Below are 27,980 nucleotides of genomic sequence, written 5' to 3' on the forward strand. Positions count from 1 at the left end.
CAGACCCACCAAACGTTCCCAATCCCTCAGATTGGGGAGGGGTGTATATATAGATGGCTGGTTGGATGATGTCATGATGTAAATGCCTTAAATTGAATTTACAGTGGTTGTGCTATGGCAACCATCTGGTCCGGTTAATGTTCTACTATAGCATTTGCCTGCCTGGCCCCAGCCCTGACAGAGAGATAGAGTGGGGGTTAATGAACACACTGGCAGCCTATTGGGGTCCATACATGGTTATGAATGGGAGTATGTTTCAGGCTATACTTTTTCCTGATACTTTATGGTATTTTACTCGGCCAATGTTCTAGTGAAACACCCATGAAGCCTCATAATTTTACATTACATAATTTAAATAATGCATCACACATTCCAAGCATTCCAATACAATCTGATTATCATTCAAGAATAACCTTTTTCCTTTACATAGTTTTATTCACATTTAGGTTTATATTAATGCATAATATTTAGTCTGAAAACAATGCCACCAGCATATTGTGCACGATTAGATTTATGAAGTATAGGCTACAAGGTAAATGTACACTGAGTGTACAAAACATTAGGAACACCTTGCTAATATTGATTTGCGCCCCCTTTTGCCCTCAGAACATCCTTAATTCGTCGGGACATGGACTCTACAAGGTGTCGAAAGCATTCCACAGGGATGCTCGTCCATATTGACATCAAGTTCGCTGGATGTCCTACATACGGGTAACTGTTGAGCATGAAAAAGCCAGCCGCTTTGCAGTTCTTGACGCACTCAAACCGGTGTGCCTGGCACCTACTACCATACCCATTCAAAGGCACTTAAATATTTTGTCTTGGCCATTCACCCTCTGAATGGCACACACACCATCCATGTCTCAATTGTCTCAAGGATAAAAATCCTTCTTTAAACTGTCTCCTCCCCTTCATCAACACTGATTGAAGTGAATTTAACAGGTGACATCTATAAGGGATCATAGCTTTCACCTGGATTCACTTGGTCAGCCTATGTCATGGAAAGAGCAGTTGTTCCTAATGTTTTGTGCACTCAGTGTAGAATATAACACAACTCGACAATCAATATAGGGCCAATACCCCATATACTCCATTAGGCTGACAGTGTGTTCAATAACCCCCCCTCTAGCTCTCTGATTGCCTTCGGAAAGTATTCAGACCCCTAGAGTTTTTCCACATTTTGTTACGTTACAGCCATATTTTAAAATGGATTAAATAAAAAAACTCTGCGTTCATCCACCTCTGGCCTGCTCGCCTCCCTACCACTGAGGAAGTACAGCTCCCGCTCAGCCCAGTCAAAACTGTTCGCTGCTCTGGCCCCCCAATGGTGGAACAAACTCCCTCACGACGCCAGGACAGCGGAGTCAATCACCACCTTCCGGAGACACCTGAAACCCCACCTCTTTAAGGAATACCTAGGATAGGATAAGTAATCCCTCTCACCCCCCCTTTAAGATTTAGATGCACTATTGTAAAGTGACTGTTCCACTGGATGTCATAAGGTGAATGCACCAATTTGTAAGTCGCTCTGGATAAGAGCGTCTGCTAAATGACTTAAATGTAATGTAAATGTACACACACTACCCCCATAATTGTCACGTTCTGACCTTAGTTCCTTCGTTTTGTCTTTGTTTTAGTATGGTCAGGGCGTGAGTTGGGGTGGGCAGTATATGTTCTTTTTTTTCTATGATTTGGGATGTCTGTGTTTGGCCTGGTATGGTTCTCAATCAGAGGCAGCTGTCAATCGTTGTCCCTGATTGAGAACCGTACTAAGGTAGCCTGTTTTCACCCTTGAGTTGTGGGTGATTATTTTCTGTTGAGTGTTTGTATTCTGCACCAGACAGAACTGTTTCGGTTTCGTTCGTTTACTTTGTTGTTTTTAATTTCAGTGTTCAGGTTGATTCATAAAATATTAACATCATGAACACATACGCGCTTTGGTCCTCACCTTCTTCCACAAACAACGGCCGTTACAATAATGACAACGTGAAAACAGGTCTTTAGAAATGTTTACAAATGTATTACAAATAAAAACTGAAATACTTCATTTACATACAGTTGAAGTCAGAAGTTTTACATACATTTAGTCCTTAAAACTCGTTTTTCAACCACTCCACAAATTTCTTGTTAGCAAACTATAGTTTTGGCAAGTCAGTTAGGACATCTACTTTGTGCATGACACAAGTCATTTTTCCAACAATTGTTTACAGACTGATTATTTCACTGTATCACAATTCCAGTGGGTCAGAAGTTTACATACACTAAGTTGACTGTGCCTTCAAACAGCTTGGAAAATTCCTGAAAATAATGTCATGGCTGAAGAAGCTTCTGATAGGCCAATTGACATAATTTGAGTCACTTGGAGGTGTACCTGTGGATGTACAGTAGGGAGAACAATTATTTGATACACTGCCGATTTTGCAGGTTTTCCTACTTACAAAAAATGTAGAGGTCTGTAATTTTTATCATAGGTACACTTCAACTGCGAAAAAAAAATCCAGAAAATCACATTATATGATTTTAAGTAATTTGTTTGCATTTTATTGCATGACATAAGTGCACAATGGGACAGGGACATCCCTGCCGGCCAAACCCTCCCCTAACTCGGACGACGCTGGGCCAATCGTGCTAGCGGCCGGCTGTGACAGAGTCGGAACCCAGAATCTCTAATGGCACAGCTAGCACTGCGACGCAGTGCTTTAGACCACTGCTTCAAATGGGATTGACCAAATGCACCAACCAGGTGGTGCATACAATGTATCCCATAACATTTGGAAATAGCTGTTCTGTCATTCAGCCTCCAGTAGCAGCCAATGTGTGGTGTTCAACATAGGCCTTCATTCCATGATACTTTTGAAAAAAAGATGATTGACATTAACCCGTGTATCCACTTGTCCTTCAGACAAAGAGGTGACTGAAAATGTTGTGTTGTTTGATGCAAGAAAACACTTAATAAATAAATATAATAATAATATGCTTGATTATTCCCATACCATTATTGCAGATAATCAGACTTGTTATGCTACCCTCTGCATATTGACTACTTAGCTTATTCGAGCCTGTCTCAAAATACAACACTGCCCCTTTAAGACAAAACAATTCTCTTTACCTGACTAGCTTTTCAAAGATGTCTTGAAATGTACATGTGTTGTGCTCTTGTAGGAAGCAATAACTCCCCCATTGCTGACAAGAAATGATCTATAACTGGGCTAATAATTCACTAACTAGCAAAGGATATAAACAAAATGTGCATGCGTGGCTACATGCAGCTCTCCCTTAGATCTCAAAACAAGCACATCTACTCATGACCGCTAATGCTGTAAACACAGTCCAGTTCAAAGTGAATAGCACAGATCCATGTATGGCAATGGTCTATTTGCATATAGGCCTACTGCAGCTCTGATTGGTTATGCCTCACTCGTCTGTGTAGAGTATGGGCCAGTCTTACTCTGATGCATTCTGCCTACAACAAAACGTCTTGCATAATTAGTTTTGTGTACTAAAAGGCCCTGCATGGTTAATCTGGTATTGCGCTTGCCTGAGCAAAGCAGAGCAGAGCTGTTTTGCAGGAAGTTGTCAAGGAAGTGAGTTAGTGTTTATACTTGACCTCCCGCAACCACCTACCGTCAACCCATCATGTCAATGAGGAGCTATACGGAGCCCTCTTCATTGTTACAAAATTTGGGTAGGCAAGGCGATGCTGTACAGAGCTCAATTAGGCCTCTGCATGCCTCTGGAGGCTCCGCAATTGCTTCACACCATCCATATGGCCCCTCTGAACACATATTCAGATCAAGCATACATTGTCTTTAAGTCTTGCATAGTTCCTTTTGTTTCCATATGTTGAAAGTGGCTATTATTGCGTTGATTCGTTCAAAATTCCGACAGTAAACGGAATGGTTGATCATGTTAACTAATAAGGGGGAAAACTGTAGAAAGTTGAGTGAAGTTCAATCTAGTGCTTCTCTGCACAGGCTGATATTTTTCTGCACAGCAGTCCTGGGGGAGCTGTGCACCAGCACATGCACACAGTTTGGAACATTTGTCATATACAATATGTTGGTGAGTAGACATTCACTTTGGTCTGGTTTGTTTTGTTGATAACCTACACAAGATTAATGTTAGTTTAAATTTACTACAAGGTACTGCCACTTGACATCACATAATGAAAAGAATGTGGTACGTAATCTCTCCACCATTCCTGGTTCAATCGACCACCGATTAATCGAGCAGAAAGCAAAGTGACACAAAATTGTGTGTAATAATATCAGATTATTCATTTGACATTTAGATTTGAATAATTGTCGAGTGACGGTATGCCACAGGGAAACGTTATTGAGCACGTTATTTTTGCCGTCCAAATACAGCGACTCTCAACAGAAATGCATGAATTTTGCACAATGCTCCCTGCTTGTTTCATTACAGTGTGTTGGTGAGTTTACATTCACGCGGGTCTTCTTTGTTTCGCTGATAAACTAACATTAATATTGTGTTGTGTAGGCCTAGTCTACTACAATGTACTGCCACTTGACACCACACAATAAAAATAAAAACGTAATTTTAATGCAATGCATTGCTCATGGATGTGATCTGTAATCCATCCACCATTCCTGGATCAATCGACTCCCGATTAATCGATCAGGAAGCAAAGTGACACAACGTAGCAAAGTAGTGTGGAACAATATCAGATTATTCATATGACATTTAGATTATAATAATTGTCGAGTGAACGTCACAGGGAAACGTTATTGAGCAAGTTATTTTTGCGTCCAAATAGAGTGCCTCTTAACAGAAATGACTGAACTGTGCACAGTACGTTTCACGTGAGGAAGTATTGAAGGAAATCTTTTTTTTGTGTGATAAAGGAGAAGTAGCCTCGGCTATGCAGCCCGACCTCCCCTTCACCTCGCGTCGGTCAGCTGTTGTTTGTTTACATGGCTGTGTGGCATCAAGTCAACCCTTGGCATCAAACATTGGTCTGGGTGAGTGGCTCTGGTCCAATGCTTTAGTGCGTCTTTGCTGAAGCCCTACGTGAAAAATAGTATCTTAATTTGCACGTTGTTTCATGTTTGTAGGCGATATCACTTTCCATCACTTTATGCTTTAAATGACTCTCAAATCCGAGTCCAGACCCTGGCTGGACCTGATATATTCAGATACCATATCGACTTGCTCCCCTCACAGACATCTTGAAGAGAGGAGGGAATGCTGCTGATGCTGCTGTGGCTGTGGCTGCCGCCCTGGCCGTGACAGAGCCCTGCAGCTGTGGGATCGGTGGGGACAGCTTCTGTCTGTTCTATGACGCAAGCACAGGCCAGGTGCGCGGCCTGAACGGCAGGTAAGGGAGTGGCACTGCACTGCCAAGACCCGGTAGCTCATGTTTTGTCATATTTCATTGTCGTTTTTAACCACACACTTTACAGCCAGATAAAAACATGTGGTAGACTAACAGTCAGCATCTTCAGCAAAGGGTTATTGTATCATGAATGGTTAGGCTGGTAATATGATCTAATATATTCTCAATGTTGTTGTTTGAAAATAGCCAGTATCGTTCAGTGAGACTCATGTTCACAATGGCAGTTTCATAAATACATTCCTTTGCATGTTTTATGTGTTATGACTAACCTTCCCTGATTTACCCCCCCATTGGTTTCGTAAATATACATCAAGAATACTCCAACAATCAGTTTACTCAGTGAATAATGCCTTTCCCTCTGTTTCTTTATGAGTGTGTTATTACCAAGTAATGTTTATTTGGTTGTTGTGTGTGTGTGTGTGTGTGTGTGTGTGTGTGTGTGTGTGTGTGTGTGTGTGTGTGTGTGTGTGTGTGTGTGTGTGTGTGTGTGTGTGTGTGTGTGTGTGTGTGTGTGTGTGTGTGTGTGTGTGTGTGGGCAGTTCCAGTTGACTCTGGAATAACCAGTGTTATTCATCTTGGCATTGTGTTTTTTTCTAGGACACTATTGTGTTATACTTTCTATTTAACCCCAGTGTGTTGCACTGACTGAATATACTGGACTGGATTCTTACTGATTGGGTGGCAGCCTTGAACTTATTTGACCATCCAGTTCTGGATCAGTGACCTTGAGCTAATCACTGGCCCATTTGGGTGTGTTGGTAGCCAGTGTGTTTGACTATGTGCGTGTGTCTTGTTCCAGCGGCCGGGCTCCCAGGGCACAGACAGTGGATCTCCTGGAGAGGTATGGCTACAGTGAGTCTAACCCGATCCCATCCTTCCACGCCCTGAACGCCACCGTGCCGGGGGCCGCGGCCTGCTGGTGTGACACCGTCCGCCTGTTTGGCAGTCAGAAGGTAAAGTATGATGTATTGGTTATTTTATTATAGCTCCAGATGGACAATAATGTTTTATTCTTTTAGTATTTTATAGAATTTCTACTCTATTCTTTTCTGTTTCTAATGCAGTGAGACCGCTCATGTTGTGAAGCAGTGCATCCATAGTGTACATCCATCTTTAAAAAATATATTAGATCTAAAACATCAACAAACGGCTCCTTTCTGTCCACTTGTTTTTTTGTTTGTAGCTTATCCATGACAACAACTGAACGACTCTGCACTCTGAGTTTGTCTGTCCTTCAATAAGCATTAAAAACATGCCCCCCAGTCCCACACACTGTCTGTCCTCTTGTTACTTTTAGATCTAATTTGTTCATTCTTGACCTGTATTTGGCCTGGGTCCAGCTGTTTATCCCTAGCAGGCAGTTCTACTCTGTTTCCATGGCTTCCTCAAAGGAGCTGTTGCTTTGTTGATCTGTATAGTACATTGTGTTAAATTGAGACGTCATACTCATACTTCATACTTTCTCTCCATGGCAACCTGCTGCTGGCTGTTAGGGCAGCTGTATTTATAGCTGTAGTTACAAACAGAATGATATGTAAACATTGATAAACAAATGTGCCGCAATTCGTCTGGGCATGGATTCTACAAGGTGTCAAAAGCTTTCCACTGGGATGCTGGCCCATGTGGACTCCGATGCTTTTCGCAGTTGTGTCAAGTTGGCTGGGTGTCCTTTGGGTGGTGGACCCTTCTTGACATAAACCAGTGTGCCAGGCACCTACTACCATATCCGTTCAAAGGCACTTTCATATTTTGTCTTGCACATTCACCCTCTTAATGGCACACATACACAACCCATGTCTCAATTGTGTCAAAGCTTAAAAATCCTTCTTTAACCCGCCTCCTCCCCTTCGTCTACACTGATTGAAGTGGATTTAAAAAGTGACATCCATAAGGGATCATAGCTTTCACCTTCATTCAACCTGGTCAGTCTATGTCATGGAATGAGCAGGTGTCTTTAATGTTTTGTACACATAGGGTGGGTTGCACCAACATGGATTAACTCTTAAACTGGGTTAAATAAAGGTTTATCTATTCATCTTGGGGCACCAAATTTTAAACCTAGTTTTAAATGAATCCTAGATAAATTAAATCCTTCTTCTGATCTAAGTTTAGATTTCACTATAAATTTCAAGCCTGTTGCTCAATTAATAATAATAAAAAAATATACGTCTAGATTGGAGATTAATGCTAAACTGCCACTTGAGGTGGTTTACCTGAGAAAATGGCATCATATCTACTGTGGAGACCAAAACGAGTTCCTCAGAGAATAGTTAGACAGGCTGAATTCTGTTGCATTTTATGATGATGAACTCATCATTAGCAGGCTAGTTACGTGCCCATTTTGTACAACAATTGAATTGGGGCCTATGATATGCCCAGCCTTGGTACGAATGATCATGTTATGCAAAATGCTGTAACAGGCCTGATAACAGTAACATTGTAGAACACCATTCCAACCTGTGAAGCATGGGGGTGGCAGCATCATGTTGTGGGGGTCATTTGCCTCAGCAGGGACTGGTGCACATCACAAAATAGATGGCATCATGAGAAAGGAAAATTATGTGGATATATTGAAGCAACATCTCAAGACATCAGTCAGGAAGTTAAAGCTTGGTCGTAAATGGGTCTTCCAAATGGACAATGACCCCAAGTATACTTCCAAAGTTGTGGCAAAATGGCTTAAGGACAACAAATTCAAGGAATTGGAGTGAACATCAGAAAGCCCTGACCTCAATCCTATAGTAAACTTGTGGGCAGAACTGAAAAAGCGTGTGCGAGCAAGGAGCACTACAAACCTACAACTTCGTGTATGTAAACTTCTGACCAACTGGAATTGTGATACAGTGATTTATAAGTGAAATCATCTGTAAACAATTGTTGTAAAAATTACTTGTGTCATGCACAAAGTAGATGTCCTAACCAATTTGCCAAAACTATAGTTTGTTAACAAGAAATTTGTGGAGTGGTTGAAAAACCACAAGTTTTAATGACTCCAACCTACGTGTATGTTAACTTCCGACTTCAACTGTACGCTTCCATTAATTTGTTCAACTGGTACCAGCGGACCTTCAGACGAGTCTTGTGATGCCTGTGGGCGTCCTAGAGGACAAACAACCTACATGTACGTGTTCTTGAGATTCTCACCTTTAGACAGAGGGGTCATAGTGTGTAGCCCAAACTGTTCAGATGCTACAGAAAGAAGTTGGCAGACCGGCTGTACCGAACTCAGATGAGTCCCAAGACGCTGGTGGGGATCGTAGAGCAAAACGGAGAACACCACTGTGTTCGTGAAAGTCTCATCTTTCCATAGATGGGTCATAATAGTTTGTAGGCTAAACCGGACGCTACAGACGATTTTTGGATATCTCATGGTCTGACAAACACCCCTCTAGCTCTGTCACCTTTCACAGCAGATGTGGAAGTGTTACATAGGCGGATGCGTTGGATTGAGACTGCAAAAAAAATGATATATCTATCTTAGCAACACTGAGGCATGCATGAGAGCATCAGCTGTTCCGGGCGACTGTGTGATCACGCTCCTTTAAACAGGTCAACATACACAAGGCTGCGGGGCCAGACAGATTACCAGACGTGTGCTCTGAGCATGTGCTAACCAACTGGCAGGTGTCTTCACTGACGTTTTCAACATGTCCCTGATTGTGTCTAATACCAACATACTTCAAGCAGACCACCATAGTCCTTGTGCCCAAGAACAAAGGCAACCTGCCTAAATGACTACAGACCTGTTTCACTCACATCCGTAGCCATGATGTGCTTTGAAAGGTTGGTAATGGCTCACATCAACACCACTATCCCAGAAACCCTAGACCCACTCCAATTTGCATACCACCCAAACAGATCCACAGATGATGCAATCTCTATTGCACTCCACACGGCCCTTTCCCACCTGACAAAAGGAACACCTATGTGAGAATGCTGTTCATTGACTACAGCTCAGCGTTCAACACCATAGTACCCTGAAAGCTCATCACCAAGCTAAGGATCCTGGGACTAAACACCTCACTCTGCAACTGGATCCTGGACTTCCTGACAGGCCGCCCCCAGGTGGTGAGGGTAGGTAGCAACACATCTGCCACGCTGATCCTCAACACTGGAGCTCCCCAGGGGTGCGTGCTCCATTCTCTCCTGTACTCCCTGTTCACCCACGACTACATGGCCAGGCACGACTCCAACACCATCATTAAGTTTGCTGACGACACAACAGTTGTAGGCCAAATTACCAACAACGACGAGACAACCTATAGGGAGGAGGTCAGAGACCTGGCCGGGTGGTGCCAGAATAACAACCTATCCCTCAACGTAACCAAGACTAAGGAGATGATTGTGGACTATAGGAAAAGGAGCATAGAGCACGTCCCCATTTTCATCGACGGGGCTGTAGTGGAGCAGGTTGAGAGCATCAAATTCCTTGGTGTCCACATCAATAACAAACTAGAATGGTCCAAACACACCAAGACAGTCGTGAAGAGGGTACGACAAAGCCTATTCCCCCTCAGGAAACTTCAAAGATTTGGCATGGGTCCTGAGATCCTCAAAGGGTTCTACAGCTGCAACATCGAGAGCATCCTGACCGGTTGCGTCACTGCCTGGTAATGGCAGTTGCTCTGCCTCCGACTGCAAGGCACTTTAGAGGGTAGTGCGTACGGCCCAGTACATCACTGGGGCAAAGCTGCCTGCCATCCAGGACCTCTACACCAGGCGGTGTCAGAGGAAGGCCCTAAAAGTTGTCAAAGACCCCAGCCATCCCAGTCATAGACTATTCTCTCTACTACCGCATGGCAAGCGGTACCGGAGTGCCAGGTCGAGGACAAAAAGGCTTCTCAACAGTCTTTACCCCCAAGCCATAAGACTCCTGAACAGGTAGCCAAATGGTTACCCAGACTATTTGCATTGTGTGCCCCCCCCACAACCCCTCTTTTACGCTGCTGCTACTCTCTGTTCATCATATATTCCTAGTCACTTTAACAATACCTACATGTACATACTACCTCAATAAGCCTGACTAACAGGTGTCTGTATATAGCCTTGCTACTCTTTTTTTCAAATGTCTTTCAACTCTTGATTTATTTCTTTACTTACCTACACACACACACATACTTTTTTCTTCTTTTTCGGCACCATTGATCATAGCCTGTAGGTAAGCATTACACTGTAAGTTTGTATTCGGCGCATGTGACAAATAAACATAGATTTTTATTTAAACTGACATTTTTATGGTGATGTTTTTATGATGCTAAATAGATTCCCGTGGGGTGTGAACATCGACCGTAGGTTTTTAAAAACCTAACCCTAGCCTCAACCACAGTGCTAACCTTATGCCTAACCCTAACCTTAAATTACGACCAAAAAGCAAAAACAATTATCATGAATTTCTACGATATAGACCATTTCTACTTTGTGGCTGTGGTAACTAGTGGAAATCCTAACTCCTTAACTGTGTGTTTCCTGTTCCTATGTATCTACAAGCTCTCTCTCCAGGATGTCCTGAGGCCCGCCTCTGACCTCGCCCTGTGTGGATTCCCCGTTGCCCAGGTGACCGCGCACCACTGGGCCATGTGGGTCCGTACCATGAGGGCTGCTGGGAGGGAGCTGGGAAGAGACTTCCTGATTAAGAACGATGCGCCCAAACATGGACAGGTGTTCTCCAACCCTCATCTGGCCCAAACTTTCCAGGTAACCCTGTCCTTGACTGAGGGGAGAATCAGTGATGCTCAACATTACCCAGAGAGGAGTGTCTGTGTGTGCATTTCTCACTACCGGGGCAGGCTCAATTCTACCATGTATAGTATCGATCTCTGATGTCTTGCCTGACAGGTTTGTTCCTTTCACCCGTGAGTCCCTGAGTCACTAGTCTGGTTTTACTTGAGTAAGAGGGTAGACTCTGCCCCAAAATCTGTATACGCGAAAATAAGCGTTAGGCAAACCAAGTGAGGAGTTTTTGTATGGGGGACAAAGGAAGCGTGTCGAGGCTTATTTGATCTAATAGAAGTTTCATAATGCTTAGGACTTAAGTTGTTACGAATGTACTGATATAAGTGTAATGCACGTGACATTCCGGCAACGTTGAGACAAACAATTTTATATCGGAGTTGTGCCTGTTGTTCACAGGCGTATCTGCCCTCTCATTGGCTAGAATGTTCCCAACAGATCTCGCCTTCTCCCGCCTGCCTATCGCCTTTGAGGACATGCATTTCTATTGTTAGAGCGACCAGTCAACCATCTTTTCTATATAGTACATCTTTGATAAAACCAATAGCTAGTCTACTCATGATGATGTATTTATTGCCTGTTTGTTTTTTGCTTTTGAAGCACTTGAAATGTATTTCTGTTATGAAAAGCGCGATAGATGTTGAATACATTATTATTAGTATTTATGACTGAGTGATGCCATCAATAACATGGATACCATCAGGCCATCATCCATTCATAATCACATTCAGTTCATTGATTCTTTTCAGTTCGTATCATCTGACCCACAACTCCTTTCCACAGGAATGGCGTGTGTTCAATATCAAACTGTTTGTGGTGACACATTCCCTGTTGGCGTGGCAACACACCACCTATTAGGGATGGCGTCTGTTATCAATCCTGTACACAAAGGAGCCCCTAGCCCAAGTGGGCTGACATGTCACATGTACACAGAAACTCCTTTCTGACTCATATTGCGCTCACTGGAATATCAGATGAGTAGTTTTGTTATAGTGTCACTCCCAAATATCCATGTAAATATTTCCCAGTCATTGATTGATTAATTGATTGATTGATTGACTGACTGACATCTCCGATCAGGAGCTGGGCCAGCATGGTAAAGTAGGGTTCTATGAAGGCAGAGTGGCGAAGTTGATTGTTGATGTCATCATTCGGAATGGAGGAGTGATGAGTCTGGATGATCTACGTAGCCATGACAGCGAGGAGATCAAACCCATCCACACTGACTACAGGGTAGGTTCAAGGACACACAACACACCACAACCAACTAAACAGGGATTTGCTACTGTAGGGTGGATCACAGTGACACAAAGTTCATGTTACTATCAATCCCTTACTGTCGTCTGTCTCTCTCACTCTCTCTTTCTTTTCTCTTTCTCTCCCTCGTTCTCTCTCAGGGTGTGAGGCTATGGGAAGTCCCTCCTAACGGTCAAGGCATGGCAGCACTCATGGCCCTCAATATACTGGAGAACTTCCCCATCAAAGGTAGCGACATCTTAACCTCAGTCTCCCCAACGAAGGACAACCCCAGCTATGTATTAATTGTGGGGAAGAGCATAGACATATAAACTCCACTGAGACAGTGAGTACATTTACATGAACACTAATAATTCTAATGATGAATAAATATAACTAATAATAATAAATGAACAGATTATGGTAGCAGGCAGAGTATGGCATTAGTCATATAAACACCGTACTCTGCGTACCTTAGTTGAAGTAACTATACGCCAATTAAAACCCCTTGTTTTCTGAGCAAACTTTCGAATTATTCAGACATACATCGTCGTTCCGGCGGTGTATTTTAGATCTGCGCATGTGTTAGCACCAGCCGTGCGAGCAACCCTGTCTTTAGCGCGAGTGAAGTGAGTTCAGAACAACTGAGAGTATGCATCTCAGAAGTAGTTTTCACATACAAACTGTATATGTCCGAATACAATAGGCTTCCCAAAAATGACATGGTAGAAAGTTTATTTTGATTGGCAATTTTCTGCATCTATCAGAGTCCTATCAGGTCACCTGATTTCAGATGTGTCCATGTAAACAGGATGGATTATTGGGGAAATCGTTGTTCTTGCAAAGCATGCAAACGTTTTAATCAAACTATTCTATTAATCTGACTATTATTCCGACTAACAACTCAATCGGAGTTCCAGCTGTGTGTATTTGATTTGCGCATGTAACTGTGCTTTGTGTGTTGAATTATAACTTACAGCAAAAAGTTTCAATTGTTGCTTTGATATGAATCAAAAGGAAATGATGATATAAGGCTTAGCTACCTGTTATTCACAGTGAGGCTATTTTGTTGACCTGTCTTGACTTTCCACAAAGACCCTCCAACCCTGAGTCTGCTCCAGAATCAGAGTTGACAAACACTGGCCTGTTCAATGCAACCCACTGACTGATTCACTTTGTGTGTATCTGTGCTCTGCAGAGATGGGTCATAACAGTGCAAGTTACCTCCATGTGTTGGCTGAGGCCCTGAAGCTGAGCTTGGCTGATACAGTCCATTACTGTGCTGACCCAGATCACGTTAAAGTCCCTCTGGAGAGTCTACTGTCTAAAGACTACAGCCTGCAGCTCTCACACACCATACAAATGGACAGGTAAGACCACAAAGGTGTGTGTGTGTTTGTTATGAGTGAGCAAGTGAGAGAAAAATAATTAGAGGGAGAGAGTTAGTAAGTGCAAGAGAGAGAGAGAGAGAGAATGTCTCGACCCATGACAGGATCAGGGCTTTGAGTGAATACCACCTTTTTTGTTTTCAAGGACCAGAGAGAAATGTTCTCACTTTGCTGGGTCGTTCTTGAATTGCGGTGGCATTTAGGAAAAAAATGTACTCTATTTTTATTTATTTAAATATATTTGGGTACATCATCCCATTCTAAATCAACTAATATGGCAGCTTAATGACTTTAAATACTTTTTACCACTAGGGTAACATTGTGCACCAGTAGGAGTAGTAACACCAATGATGGTAACACTAATGAGACATTTTAAGTTATTGAATATTTTCTTAAAATGGAGGCCACAGATGCTCAAATCTAAGGTCATTAACCCTTTTAAAATAATTTACTGCAGTGATACGATTATTAATTTTGCTCACAATGTTATTTCCCTTCATTTAAATTGAGTAACACCAAGTGACACTGGACTGACACCAAATTATTAATGGAATCCTCAAAATTATTACATACTAAAAGGGTGTGATTAGCTAATAATTGTATGTAACAACAATGACATAAAACTGAGGGACAGACATTATACTAGTAAAAACAATAGGTAATTTTAATAGATTATTGATCTACACAATATATTTTTATAGTGTTTTAGTTACTCAGCTCCATGTTCTTGGAATTCTCTCCAGACCAACTTGAAACTCCAGGATCTTGTTTCCTTGGAGAAGTTTGGTTGACTCACATGTTACTGAGGAATGTGATCGCCAAATCAAATCAAAGTTTATTTGTAACGTGTGCCGAATACAACAGGTGTAGACCTTACAGTGAAATGCTTACTCACAGGCCCTAACCAATAGTGCAAAAAAGGTATTAGGTGAACAATAGGTAGGAAATAAAAAGACAGGCTCGATACAGTAGAGAGGCTATAAATGTAGAGAGGCTACATACAGACACCGGTTAATCAGGTTGATTGAGGTAGTATGTGCATGAATGTATAGTTAAAGTGACTGCATATATGATAAACAGAGAGTAGCAGCAGCGTAAAAAGAAGGGGTTGGGGGGAGGCACACAATGCAAATAGTCCGGGTAGCCATTTGATTACCTGTTCAGGAATCTTATGGCTTGGGAGTAAAAACGGTTGAGAAGCCTTTATGTCCTAGACTTGGTACTCCGGTGAGAGAACAGTCTATGACTGGGGTGGCTGGGGTCTTTGACAATTTTAAGGGCCTTCCTCTGACACCGCCTGGTGTAGAGGTCCTGGATGGCAGGCAGCTTTGCCCCAGTAAAGTACTGGGCTGTACGCACTACCGTGTAACCACGCCAGCCCAGGATCTCCACATCTGGCTTCTTCACCTGCGGTATCGTCTGAGACCAGTCACCCAGACAGCTGATGAAACTGAGGAGTATTTCTGTCTGTAATAAAGCCATTTCCTGGGGGGAAACTCAATATGATTTGCTGGGCTTGGCTCCCCGGTGGGTGGGCCTATAACCTCACAGGCCCACCCATTGCTGCGCCCCTACCCAGTCATGTGCAATCCATAGATTAGGGCCTCATTTATTTATTTAAATTGACTGAGTTCCTTATATTAACTGCAATCCTCTGTAAAATCTTTATACTTTTGTTCAGTATATATTATTTTTTTAGTAAGAAGAATATAATTGAACTTAAAGGATATTTTTCCAATTTTAAAGCAAGTGGCTATGTTGAGTGTAAAAGTGATCATTTGAAACAGGCCATATAGCCTACGCTAGATTTAAAGTTATTTGGCAACTTTGGTTGTGAATGATACAAACCTTAGAATGTCTTAGAAATCAAAATGTATATGGGCTGCATGATGCAGCTATAGGCTACTGATGATTTGAGAAAGGTCCTTCTCAGGCTGCACATGCTGTTCTCTCATCAAGGGATCATATTTTCACCCATTAGACTATTCTCTATTTAGTCTTGTCTTTACTAATATGTAAAATTGATAGGTGAGAATTGTCTGTTAATTGAATGATTAGAATATTCCGCCACGAAACATATAATTGTATGGAATTGATTATAATGTATGAAATCATAATCAATAAATGTGTAGTCCTAGCCAGAATTAGGGTGAAACAATATGCCTTTATGGTATTCTAAACACAGACTGTCTGAGCTTGGTGCCGACCTGACTAGAGATTTGGGAGAGAACGGGGAGTACGTCTCAAGGACAAGGTCACTATCTATGTCGGCTGGGAAGTGAGACAGACAGTGTGTGCGTAGCAGGACATGTGCGTGCGTATGTTTGTGTGTATGTGTGTGCGTATGTTTGTGTGTATGTGTGTGCGTGTGTATGTGTGGGCGTGAGAAGTCAGTATAAAATGAATTGATTTGTATTCTTGACTTCAGAACGTTCCCGTGAATAAACATTTAACTTTGGTAGACTGGGCCTCTGTCCTTTTCTATCAGTATCTTACAAATCCTGATATAACAGACTAACAGGTCATTTAATTTAATTGGTAAATTAACAGGAGTATAACATTCTCCTGACAAAAATGAGTTTAGATTTAGAATGAGAACGGCAGGGGCAGGGGAACATCGATAGTAATATGTTTCACAACAAAACATATTTCAATTAACTGTTGACAGTCTCTCTCTGTGTGCTTGAGAAAGGAATGAAGGAGAGAGGAGGAGATGGAAATGCACTATGGTGAGATATTCTGTAGTTAAAGTTAGTGTCTGCCTATTAATTAATTAATTATGAAAGTGTCTATAAAATTACCAGGAGATTTCCCATTTTGTATATTACTGATGGCCTCCAACAATTCACCTTCATATATATTCATATTCATTTTCTGTGGTTCACTTATAATTGGTAAAATGGCCTTAAGGAAATTGTCTATATTCTCTTTAGATTTTTTGTTTTCAGATTCATACAGTTTGTGTTAAAATGTTTTAAAGACTGGGTCTATTTCAGAAGCCATTAGGGGTTTGAATGCTATGGGTGGTATGTTCCTTATCCCCGCAAGCATTTCCCCAGTACCTTGCTCAACACATTGTTGCTTGGATATCATGGCAGCAATCTCTGAATATTGGGTGTTTATTGTGTTATATTCAAGCTTAAAAGTGTTGAACTTTTGAAGCATTTCTATCTAAACTGCGTTTTCTTTCTAAGCTGTGGATTTTCTGTTGTAATACTTCAAATTCTTAATGGGTCTTGTTTTTCTTATTTGAAGAGTAAGACATGATACAACCTCTCATATATACTTTAAGAGCGTCCCAGACAACAGTTGGGCATACTTCACTCTCTACATTTATTTCCAAAGACATGTACAGTGGGGCAAAAAAGTATTTAGTCAGCCACCAATTGTGCAAGTTCTCCCACTTAAAAAGATGAGAGAGGCCTGTAATTTTCATCATAGGTACAAAATTAGAAAGAAAAATCCAGAAAATCACATTGTAGGATTTTTAATGAATTTATTTGCAAATTATGGTGGAAAATAAGAACTCAAACCTGATCTGTACTTCTCCACAACTTTGTCCCTGACCTGTTTGGAGAGCTCCTTGGTCTTCATGGTGCTGCTGGCTTGGTGGTGCCCCTTGCTTAGTCGTGTTGCAGACGCCGAGGCCTTTCAGAACAGGTGTATATACTGTTGAAGTCGGAAGTTTACATACATCTTAGCCAAATACATTTAAACTCAGTTTTTCACATTCCTGACATTTAATGCTTGTAAAAATTCTCTGACTTAGGTCAGTTAAAATAAAGTGGTGATCCTAAGAATGTAAAATGTCAGAATAACAGTAGAGAGAATTATTTATTTAATATTGTATTTCTTACATCACATGGGTCAGAAGTTTACATACACTCAATTAGTATTTGGTAGCATTGCCTTTAAATTGTTTAACTTGGGTCAAACGTTTCAGGTAGCATTCCACACGCTTCCCACAATAAGTTGGGTGAATTTTGGCCCATTCCTTCTGACAGAGCTAGTGTAACCGAGTCAGGTTTGTAGGCCTCCTTACTTGCACACTCTTTCAGTTCTGCACATTGGATTCAGGTCAGGTATTTGTGATGGTCACTCCAATACCTTAACTTTGTTGTCCTTAGGCCATTTTGCCACAACTTTGGAAGTATGATTAGGGTCATTTTCCATTTGGAAGACCCATTTGCGACCAAGCTTTAACTTCCTGATGTCTTGAGATGTTGCTTCAATATATCCACATACTTTTCTTTCCTCATGACACCATCTATTTTGTGAAGTGCACCAGTCCCTCCTGCAGCAAAACACCCCCACAACATGATGTTTCCACCCCCGTGCTTCACGGTTGGGATGATGTTCTTCGGCTTGCAAGCCTCCCCCTTTTTCCAAAGTACGTTAATCTCTAGGAGACAGAACGCGTCTCCTTCCTGAGCTGTATGACGGCTGCGTGGTCCCATGGTGTTTATACTTGCGTACTATTATGTGTACAGATGAACGTGGTACATTCAGCCCTTTGGAATTGGCTCCCAAGGATGACACTTGTGGAGGTCTACACATTTTTTTCTGAGATCTTGACTGATTTCCCATGATGTCAAGCAAGGAGTCAATGAGTTTGAAGGTAGGCCTTGAAATACATCCACAGGTACACCTCCAATTCACTAAAATAATGTCGGGGTGGCAGGGTAGCCTAGTGGTTAGAGCGTTGGACTAGTAACCGAAAAGTTGCAAGTTCGAATCCCCGAGCTGACAAGGTCTGTTGTTCTACCCCTGAACATGCAGTTAACCCACTGTTCCTAGGCCGTCATTGAAAATAATAATTTGTTCTTAACTGACTTGTTCTTTAATTTTTTTAAAAATTAACTTTAAAAAATGTTACCCCCTTTTTCTCCCAAATTTCATGGTATCCAATTGTTGTAGTAGCTACTATCTTGTCTCATCGCTACAACCCCCGTACGGGCTCGGGAGAGACGAAGGTTGAAAGTCATGCATCCTCCGATACACAACCCAACACACAGCGCGCATCCAACCTGGAAGTCAGCGCGCATCCAGGATGCGCGCATTAACACAGCGCGCATCCAACCTGGAAGTCAGCTGCACCAATTTGTCGGAGGAAACACTGTGTACCTGGCAACCTTGGTAAGCGCACTGCGCCCGGCCCGCCGCAGGAGTCGCTGGTGCGCGATGAGACAAGGACATCCCTACTGACCAAGCCCTCCCAAACCCGGACGACGCTAGGCCAATTGTGCGTCGGACCTCCCGGTCGCGGCCGGTTACGACAGAGCCTGGGCGCGAACCCAGAGTCTCTGATGGCACAGTACAGCGCCCTTAACCACTGCGCCACCCTGGAGGCAACTGACTTGTTCTTAACTGACAAAAACAATTAACAAGCAACGAACCATGACTACGTGGTGCAACAAGCACAAACAATATCCCACAAACGCAGGTAGTAAAAAGACTAACTAAATATGATCCCCAATTAGAGGTAACGATTACCAGCTGCCTATAATTGGGAACCATACAAAACCACCAACATAGAAATACACATTCTAGAACACCCTTCGAGTCACACCCTGACATAAACCACTATAGAGAATCCAAGGGCTCTCTATGGTCAGGGCGTGACATCTGTTGTGTATCGTCTGTTGAGAGGCTGTCCTGTAGCCTATACATTTAATTCATTGTCATTTCCACCGTTCTCCTTGTCCAAGTTCCCCAAGAATTGGGTAGCTTCTTTTGCTGATTTCAGTGTGATGTCTCTTTCCTTCCATTTGTCAATAGTTGTGCGGGGTCGATTTCTCTGTGTTTCATGTAGAGGTCTCTGCTCATGTTGATGTAGATCCGATGGCCCTCATACATCAAAGGTCCGACTCCCGACTTTTTGGCATGGATGGCCAGTCGAAGAACTTGATCTTTTTCCCTATAGTTAACCAGAAGGGGTCTAGGGTTTCAATTTTGGAACACCCCCCCCCCCCCCCACGTTCAGCTGGAAGGTGGAGCATGGAACGCAAAAATATTCCTAAACATATTTAACCTCCACACATTAACAAGTCCAATGGCTCAAATGAAAGACAAACACCTTGTTTAACTACCCAGCAAGTCAGATTTCTAAAATGTTTTACGGCGAAAACATAGCACATATTTATGTCAAACCACCACCGAAGACACAGCTAATTTGCATAGCCAAGTTGAAAAAACTATGCAATCAACAAACGCAGGATTAAAAGAAAAATAATGCACTAACCTTTTGAAATCTTCATCAGATGACAGTAATATAACATGTTACACAGTACATTTATGTTTTTTTCAATAATATGCTATATATATCCATAAATCTCTGTTTACAATGATGCATCGTTCAAAAAATGCTACTCAAATGTCCTGAGAAATGACGATAGCTCCAGCAGATAACGTCAGCTAACAAGGAATACACATCATAAACTTTGACTAAATATGCATGTTCTACATATATATAGTTAGATACACTTCTTCTGAATGCAATCGCTGTGTTACATTTATTTTTAACGTTACAGGTTTCGTTCACTAGGCTATACTATGAGTCGGCGCTCAAAAAGTAGCATTATGGCTCCTCTATCTTGGAGTCCACATAAACCCAAATTTACCACATAAATATTCCCTTACCTTTGCTGTTCTTCCATCAGAAGACCTGGAAGGAATTATACATACCAAAAACAGCGTTTAGTTTTGCAGTCTGTGTCTTTCGGTTCTCAAACACGACACATTTCGGTGGATGCGCACCAAAACGTCGAACTTACATATTATATGTCGATTAAACTTGTCAAAGTAACTTCATAATCAAGCTTTAACATGTTATAAAGGTGTACAGCAATCGTGAGGACGAACAGAAACGCATGTATTGTATAATCGATCTTGGAAAAAAGACAGGACCTGAGCAGAGCGCGCATAAAAGTGACCTGTTTTTTCGCATGACCAAAAGGTTTCGGCCCGCCAAAACTCTCGTGAGCGCGCGATTCTCACAATGAGAAGCCCCATTGAACGCTGAGATCGCGCTGAAGACAGAGAGACTGTTCCCAGACCTGTAACTGCTTGGGAAGGGTGGGGGGGATGATGTCAAAGTTGGGCCAACTTTTCTGATGACAAGAGAGAGTTTGGGAGAATGACTGCCCTGAGAGTTCTGCTTTACATACAGACATAATTTAAACGGTTTTAGAAGCTTTAGAGTGTTTTCTATTCAATAATATTTTTAATTTGCATATATTAGCAACTTTTGACAAAAAAAAAATATGTTTACTATGGGCACGCAATTACTCCAGCGGGGGCAGTAGACAGCGCTATCCCCAACAGGTTTTAAGGAACTTTGGTGATTGACAGAGTCGAAAGCCTTGGCCAGGTCGACGAAGACAGCTGCACAGTACTGTCTTTTATCGATGGCGGTTATGATTTCGTTTAGTACCTTGAGTGTGGCTGAGGTGCACCCCTGACCGGCTCTGAAACCAGTTTGCACAGCGAAGAAGGTATGGTGGGATTCGAGATGGTCAGTGACCTGTTTGTTGACTTGGCTTTCGAAGACCTTAGATAAGCAGGGCAGGATGGATATAGGTCTGTAACAGTTTGGGTCCAGGGTGTCTCCCCCTTTGAAGAGGGGGATGACTGCGGCAGCTTTCCAATCCTTGGGGATCTCAGACGATATGAAAGAGAGGTTGAACAGGCTGGTAATAGGGATTGCGACAATGGCGGCGGATAGTTTCAGAAATAGAGGGTCCAGATTTGTCAAGCCCAGCTGATTTTTTACGGGTCCAGGTTTTGCAGCTCTTTCAGAACATCTGCTATCTGGATTTGGGTAAAGGAGAACCTGGAGAGGCTTGGGCGAGTAGCTGCGGGGGTGGGGGGGGGGACGGAGCTGTTGGCCGAGGTTGGAGTAGCCAGGACGAAGGCATGGCCAGCCGTTGAGAAATGCTTGTTGAAGTTTTCGATAATCATGGATTTATCGGTGGTGACAGTGTTACCTAGCCTCAGTGCAGTGGGCAGCTGGGAGGAGGTGCTCTTGTTCTCCATGGACTTTACAGTGTCCCAGAACTTTTTGGAGTTAGAGGTACAGGATGCAAATTTCTGCCTGAAGAAGCTGGCCTTTGCTTTCCTGACTGACTGCGTGTATTGGTTCCTGACTTCCCTGAACAGTTGCATATCGCTGGGACTATACGATGCTATTGCAGTCCGCCACAGGATATTTTTGTGCTGGTCGAGGGCAGTCAGGTCTGGAGTGAACCAAGGGCTATATCTGTTCTTAGTTCTGCATTTTTTGAACGGAGCATGCTTATCTAAAATGGTGAGGAAGTTACTTTTAAAGAATGACCAGGCATCCTCAACTGACGGGATGACGTCGATTAGAAAGGCCTGCTCGCAGAAGTGTTTTAGGGAGCGTTTGACAGTGATGACTGCGGATCCGTAGCGGATACAGGCAATGAGGCAGTGATAGCTGAGATCCTGGTTGAAGACAGCGGAGGTGTATTTGGAGGGCCAGTTGGTCAGGATGACGTCTATGAGGATGCCTTTGTTTACAGATTTAGGGTTGTACCTGGTGGGTTCCTTGATGATTTGTTTCAATAAGCCTCATAATGATGTATTTTTGTTCATCCACGGTTTTCTGGAGGTTTAGAAGGCCAGCATAAAATGGGTGACTTCCTTTACGGTCCATAGAGGTATTTAAAACCGTATTAGAATCTCCCACCATAATAATAGAGTTTTGTGTTGCTTGATACATTTTTATATTTTCAAAGAAGCATGGATCATAATTATTTGGACCGTATAGGTTAATAATAAAAATAAAAATGACTGTTAATTAATATCACCACCCCTTTTTGAATTTCTTTGCCCGGGGTAGAAATATATTTCTCTCCCCAGTCCTTTTTCCACAAAACTTCATCTAAAATTGTTGAATGAGTTTCCTGTGAACAATAGGTATTATATTCCTTCTCTTTTAGCCAGGTAAATACTGATCGCTTTTTCTTATTATCTCCATTACAATTATAACTGGCTATACTTATTTCACCAATTACCATAATGAGACAAGTTTAAATTCTATTAATCATAATATATGTTTGTAAACGTACCATTAAAAAGTAACATGATGATTGAGTGTCTATATAGCTTTACCATGATATTTGCATTGCTACTACGTAAATCTCCAATTTGTCCCCACTATTCCACCCTCTAAAACCCATCCTCATCCTGAGTTGGGTTGTCATCCCAATGACCAGCAGACCGCACCCGACTCCCCGGATCCCATAGCCTAGGAGAGACCCGGACCCGTCCTTTAAAAAGAGCACACGGTGCCACCCACAGAACAGAAGCAGATCAACCGCCAAAAGCATTTCCATCCTCCTCACCTCGATTTGTATTATGTGTGTCTGCATGTGTACGAGAAAGTCTAATTCCTGTTTATTTACAGGAATTAAATTAATCCCCCGGAGTGCTCTATCTTTCTCTCTCTCTCTCTCTCTGTCCCTCCCCCCTCACTTTCTCTCTCTCCCATTCTTCAGGGCCAGTGTCATGGCGGAGCGCGATGTGCCCACAGGAAGTGACACGGTGTATTTCACGGTGGTGGACGGCCAGGGCAACGCCTGCTCATTCATCAACAGTAACTACATGGGCTTTGGAACTGGTCTGGTGCCTCAGAGCTGTGGCTTCTCCCTGCATGTGAGTTGCAGCCTGTCTCGGTCGTTGCGGAACCAAGGGCTAAATTCAATCCGTACCTCGATTGAAATGTAAAGGTTATTTCCAATTGAACCGAAATATGCAGCTTTTCCCGTGAATGCAGTCTCCGCTTACTCAGGAACATTGCCTTTGAATTTCTATCACGTTATTGGGCGGATCTTCTGCGATACAGATTGAGTCTTGGCCCAAGTTTTAACTATGGGAATAGAAAGGAAACTTTTTATTGTCAATATTTTGGCTTCAAGTTTATTCTAGTCCTGCCACAAACAGTTAAATTTGCACTATGCAGAAATCGCTCCGCCATTTCCTGTTTTCTAAAACTGAAAAGTTAGCCTAATTTCAGTTTATGTGACAAAATAAGTTAGTATAGTGTAGAGAATCATTGTACCATCTAAACCGCTGTGAAGTATATTTTACATAACCAAAAATATTGTTGTTTTAGCTGTTTGAAGCTGGTGTACAAAGCTGAAAGTAAAATACGCAAAAATGGAAAGCATAGAAATAGCGCACATAGAACAGATCCACCGCTTCTTAGACTCGCTTTCAAGTAGAATGATAGATCGATCTATAAATCACATTTCTGTGAATCTGATCAGGTCGCCCAAAATTTTTATTGTAGGAATACAGTTTGGAACTGAAATATATCTGTTGAATTGCTTTCATTGTTTCCTCCTGGTTCCATCTGAACTCTGGCCCATCAGAACCGAGGTGCTCACTTCTCTCTGGAGCGTAGCCATAGTAACTGTGTAGGGCCGGGGAAGAGACCGTACCACACCACCATCCCAGCCCTGCTGACCGACCCCGCCTCTGGACGCCTACTCTGCTCCCTCGGGGTCATGGGAGCCTTTATGCAGCCGCAGGGCCACATACAGGTACACACACACACACACACTCAATCACTCACTCACTCACACTCACTCACTCACTCACTCACTCACTCACTCACTCACTCACTTACTTTCCTGGTGCTTTAGTTTAGTGGCCTGTGTTCTCTCTCTCTTCTTCATCCAGGTGTTGCTGAACATGCTGGAGTTTGGGATGAACCCCCAAGAGGCGCTAGATGCCCCTCGCATGTATGTGCAGCATGACAAGGCTGGTAAGCTCTCTGTGAACCAGGCTAGAGCCCAGGCCACATGACCCTCCTCTCTCTCTCTCTCTCTCTCTCTCTCTCTCTCTCTCTCTGTGTTAATCAGCCTACCCACAGTAGAAATCTGCTTACTGTACTGTAGATCAGGTAGAGTAACCCTACCCCCCCCCCTCGATGCCCAGACCTTCTGCCTGGCGGGCTATGTTTACATGTTTAGTAAATTACACTATAATATTTTGCCTGCATCGGGAAGAAATACTATCATAATTTAGTCTAAGAAACGTGCACACACACGTTGTTAGTAATGCATAGAGATAGGAAAGTGTGTGAAAATGCTATATTTATTTGTCATAATAAAAACTCCACATGTCCTACCGGAAATCCTGCTTTATCTGTATCCTCTCCTCTCACAGCCCAGCAGTGGCGTGTCAATTTGGAGGTGGGTGTCGACGAGGGTGTTGCTGAAGACCTGGAAAAGCGTAGCCATGTGGTTTGCTGGCCTATCACTGGCCATGACCGGAGTCAGTTTGGGCGAGGCCAGGTCATCTCAGTAGGGGATTGGTGGAACCTGTCTACCCAGGATGCAGAGCCCAATGTTAGGGTGTTGTGGGCAGGATCAGACCCCAGAGCTGATGGTTGTGCCCAGGGGTACTAGTGACTAGGGCTGCACAACATCGGCAAAAAAATATATAATTGCGATTTTTTTTAACCAAATATTGCAATTGTGATTTTGGCTTGCGATATAGATCAAAACATTTGGGTGAACTTTTGGAATCAGTGAAATAGAATGATTTATATTAAGAAACAGATCATAATAATAATAAAAACAGATGTTACACGCAGCTTAGTGGCGGTTCAAAATATTGCACCCAATATGAATCTCTTGCAATATGGATATTGCACATGTTGATATTGCGATTTTGATATGAATTTGAATAATCGTACAGCTCTACATTCTTCGAAAAAAAGATTCCAAAAGGGTTCTTCGACTGTCCCCATAGGAGAACCCTTTTTGGTTCCAGGTAAAACCATTTTTGGTTCCAGGTAGAACCATTTTGTGTTCCATGTAGAACCCTCTGTGGAAAGGGTTCTACTTGGATCCAAAAGGGTTCTACTTTGAACCATCATTCAACGTGTTCTCCTATGGGGACAGCAGGAGACCCTTTTAGGTTCTAGATAGAACCTTTTTTACGGAGAGTACTAGTGACCCTCTCCCCTCCTTAGGGGGAGCTAGAGAGCTTACAGAATCTTTACAGTATGACAGTCCACTCACTGACCATGTTTACGTGCACAGCAATATCCCATTAGTATTCAGGATACTCAAGTATTCTGTTTTTGAGTTGATGCATGTAAACATCATAGAAACATTATAAGATGCCTGTTTTTGCTTATAATTTCTGACATTTGGTAGGCCTTATTATCATTTCCAACATTTGGTAGGCTATTTGTTTATCACCTGTAGTTTAATACATGCAGCTTCTCTTCTGTCATTATTTGTTGCCCCAGAAGACTAAATACAGTAGTGCTCACCAGAATAATGTTTTAAATCGATAGAATGCATTCGTAGTCTAGTTAGCACCAGTAAAGTTGTCTGCTTCGCGTAGGGACCGTGGAGAAAACACAATAACTCCAAAACAGTGGTCTGTGCAAAATGTCCAAATGTCATCAGTTTGACCGGTTTTAAGAAAATTAAAAGCTGAGAAAATGACAAAATATGTTTCTGATAAGACTTCAGTTCATCTTAGGTGTGATTGAAATACTGTCTGCTTGCATAACAGTGTCAAAGATAACACATTACACGCCATTCACATTTCTAAAGAGATGCTGAAAGAAAGATGAACATTTGTTGTGTAATTTCACTTCAAGAAATGCATAATTTTGCAGGAGTTAATGTTATATTATACAACAGCGTTGTTGAATACTAATTCCTGATTGGCTAAAAGGGCATTCTAGGATGGACATTAAAACCAGATAAAGGCACAGTTGAAAAAGATATCGAGACTGTTGGAAAAGATATTGGGACACCTTGCAATCATGACGCAATAAGCGCCTACATTTGTTTATTTCACCTTTATTTAACCAGGTAGGCCAGTTGAGAACAAGTTCTCATTTACAAACGCAGACCTCATTTCTAATTTACATATGCAGACCGTACTTGCTACAAAGTTACAGAAAGCTAAACCAACAACCACACAAAACGAAATTGGATACATTGTAAACACAGGTCCAACGAGGAAAAACGTAGCTAGCAAGCTAGCATTGATTTGTTTTTGCAGAGACTTCTTCTTTTGGAGCGTCTGATGACCTAACGTGGTGAATGGTGAACATGAATTTCTCTGGTCCCTACAGTTGCAGTCATGACACAAGTGACGCTATGCTGTCAAATCCTCCCATGTTTCTAGTTTGACTAGCTATTTTCAGCAACTAATATTTTTTTATTTGGTTGTCATATTGGCAGGTTTGCTGGGAGACAAAACATTTAGATAGCTTCTAGCCTCGTTTTTGATATGCAGTGCGGTCTCCTCGTAATGAACAGTGTCGAGTGACCTGATGAGATGGCAAACTTTTCTAGCTATGCCAGGCAAATTCAGGCATCATCAGCTCATTGCTATGGATGTACCTGAATTAATGTCAATAGAAAACAGCTACGTTGCTGTTATTCTGCCCCAGATGTCGTGACTGTTTTAGCCGTAGCTTGCTGGCTAGTTAGAAAGCAAGGGAAATTAATTTAGCCAGCGAGCATACCAACAGAACATAAAGAACGAACGACAAGGTGGTGTCCATAAATATCGAACTAATTGAACGAATGACTGGGTTGCATCTTTAGCAACCAATATATGAGAAAGTATAAATTTGCTTATGTAAATGAAAAGACAAATAAAAAAAAGTGTTATTTCTACCGGTAAATGTGTGCTTATAGTATTTTTTTATTTTGCAACTGTGTTTTCAGCGGGGTAAACAGCTTAGACCAGGTATTCCCAACTGGGTACGTGCAATGCCGTCGGGTGTACGCCCCCAAAAAATGTGATTCACATTTAAAAAAATATATATAGAAAAACTCAGCGAAAAAAGAAATGTCCCTTTTTCAAGACCCTGTCTTTCAAAGATAATTTGTAAAAACAGATCTTCATTGTATAGAGTTTAAACACTGTTTCCCATGCTTGTCCAATGAAACATAAACAATTAATGAACATGCACGTGTGGAACGGTTGTTAAGACACTAACAGCTTACAGACGGTAGGCAATTAAGGTCAAACTTAGGACACTAAAGAGGCCTTTCTACTGACTCTGAAAAACACCAAAAGAAAGATGTCCTTGCTCATTTGCGTGAATGTGCCTTAGGCATTCTGCAAGGAGGCATGAGGACTGCAGATGTGGCCAGGGCAATAAATTGCAATGTACATACTGTGAGACGCCTAAGACAGTGCTGCAGGGAGACAGGACGGACAGCTGATCGTCCTCGTATTGGCAGACCATGTGTAACAACACC

At 42.2% G+C, this 27,980-nt stretch overlaps 1 protein-coding gene across 2 annotated transcripts; it reads left to right on the top strand.

The window, feature by feature from the left end:
• The first annotated feature begins 3,977 nt into the window (after positions 1-3,977).
• Positions 3,978-27,397, top strand: LOC124037981 (glutathione hydrolase-like YwrD proenzyme). 2 transcript variants are annotated; one of them, XM_046353304.1, is made up of 12 exons: positions 3,978-4,062; positions 4,866-4,982; positions 5,185-5,338; positions 6,156-6,309; positions 10,844-11,050; positions 12,167-12,319; positions 12,484-12,571; positions 13,521-13,692; positions 23,229-23,385; positions 24,105-24,275; positions 24,415-24,499; positions 24,904-27,397. In XM_046353304.1, the coding sequence occupies exons 1-12, from the start codon at positions 4,023-4,025 to the stop codon at positions 25,143-25,145; spliced, it is 1,740 nt and encodes a 579-aa protein (XP_046209260.1). In that variant the 5' UTR covers positions 3,978-4,022; the 3' UTR covers positions 25,146-27,397. The 2 variants fall into 2 exon arrangements, with proteins under 2 accessions (XP_046209260.1, XP_046209262.1); XM_046353306.1 differs by lacking the exon at positions 3,978-4,062 and having other exon boundaries at positions 4,635-4,982.
• The last annotated feature ends 583 nt before the right edge of the window (positions 27,398-27,980 follow it).

Source organism: Oncorhynchus gorbuscha, linkage group LG06 (genome assembly GCF_021184085.1).
Source record: "Oncorhynchus gorbuscha isolate QuinsamMale2020 ecotype Even-year linkage group LG06, OgorEven_v1.0, whole genome shotgun sequence".
Classification (NCBI taxonomy): domain Eukaryota; kingdom Metazoa; phylum Chordata; class Actinopteri; order Salmoniformes; family Salmonidae; genus Oncorhynchus; species Oncorhynchus gorbuscha.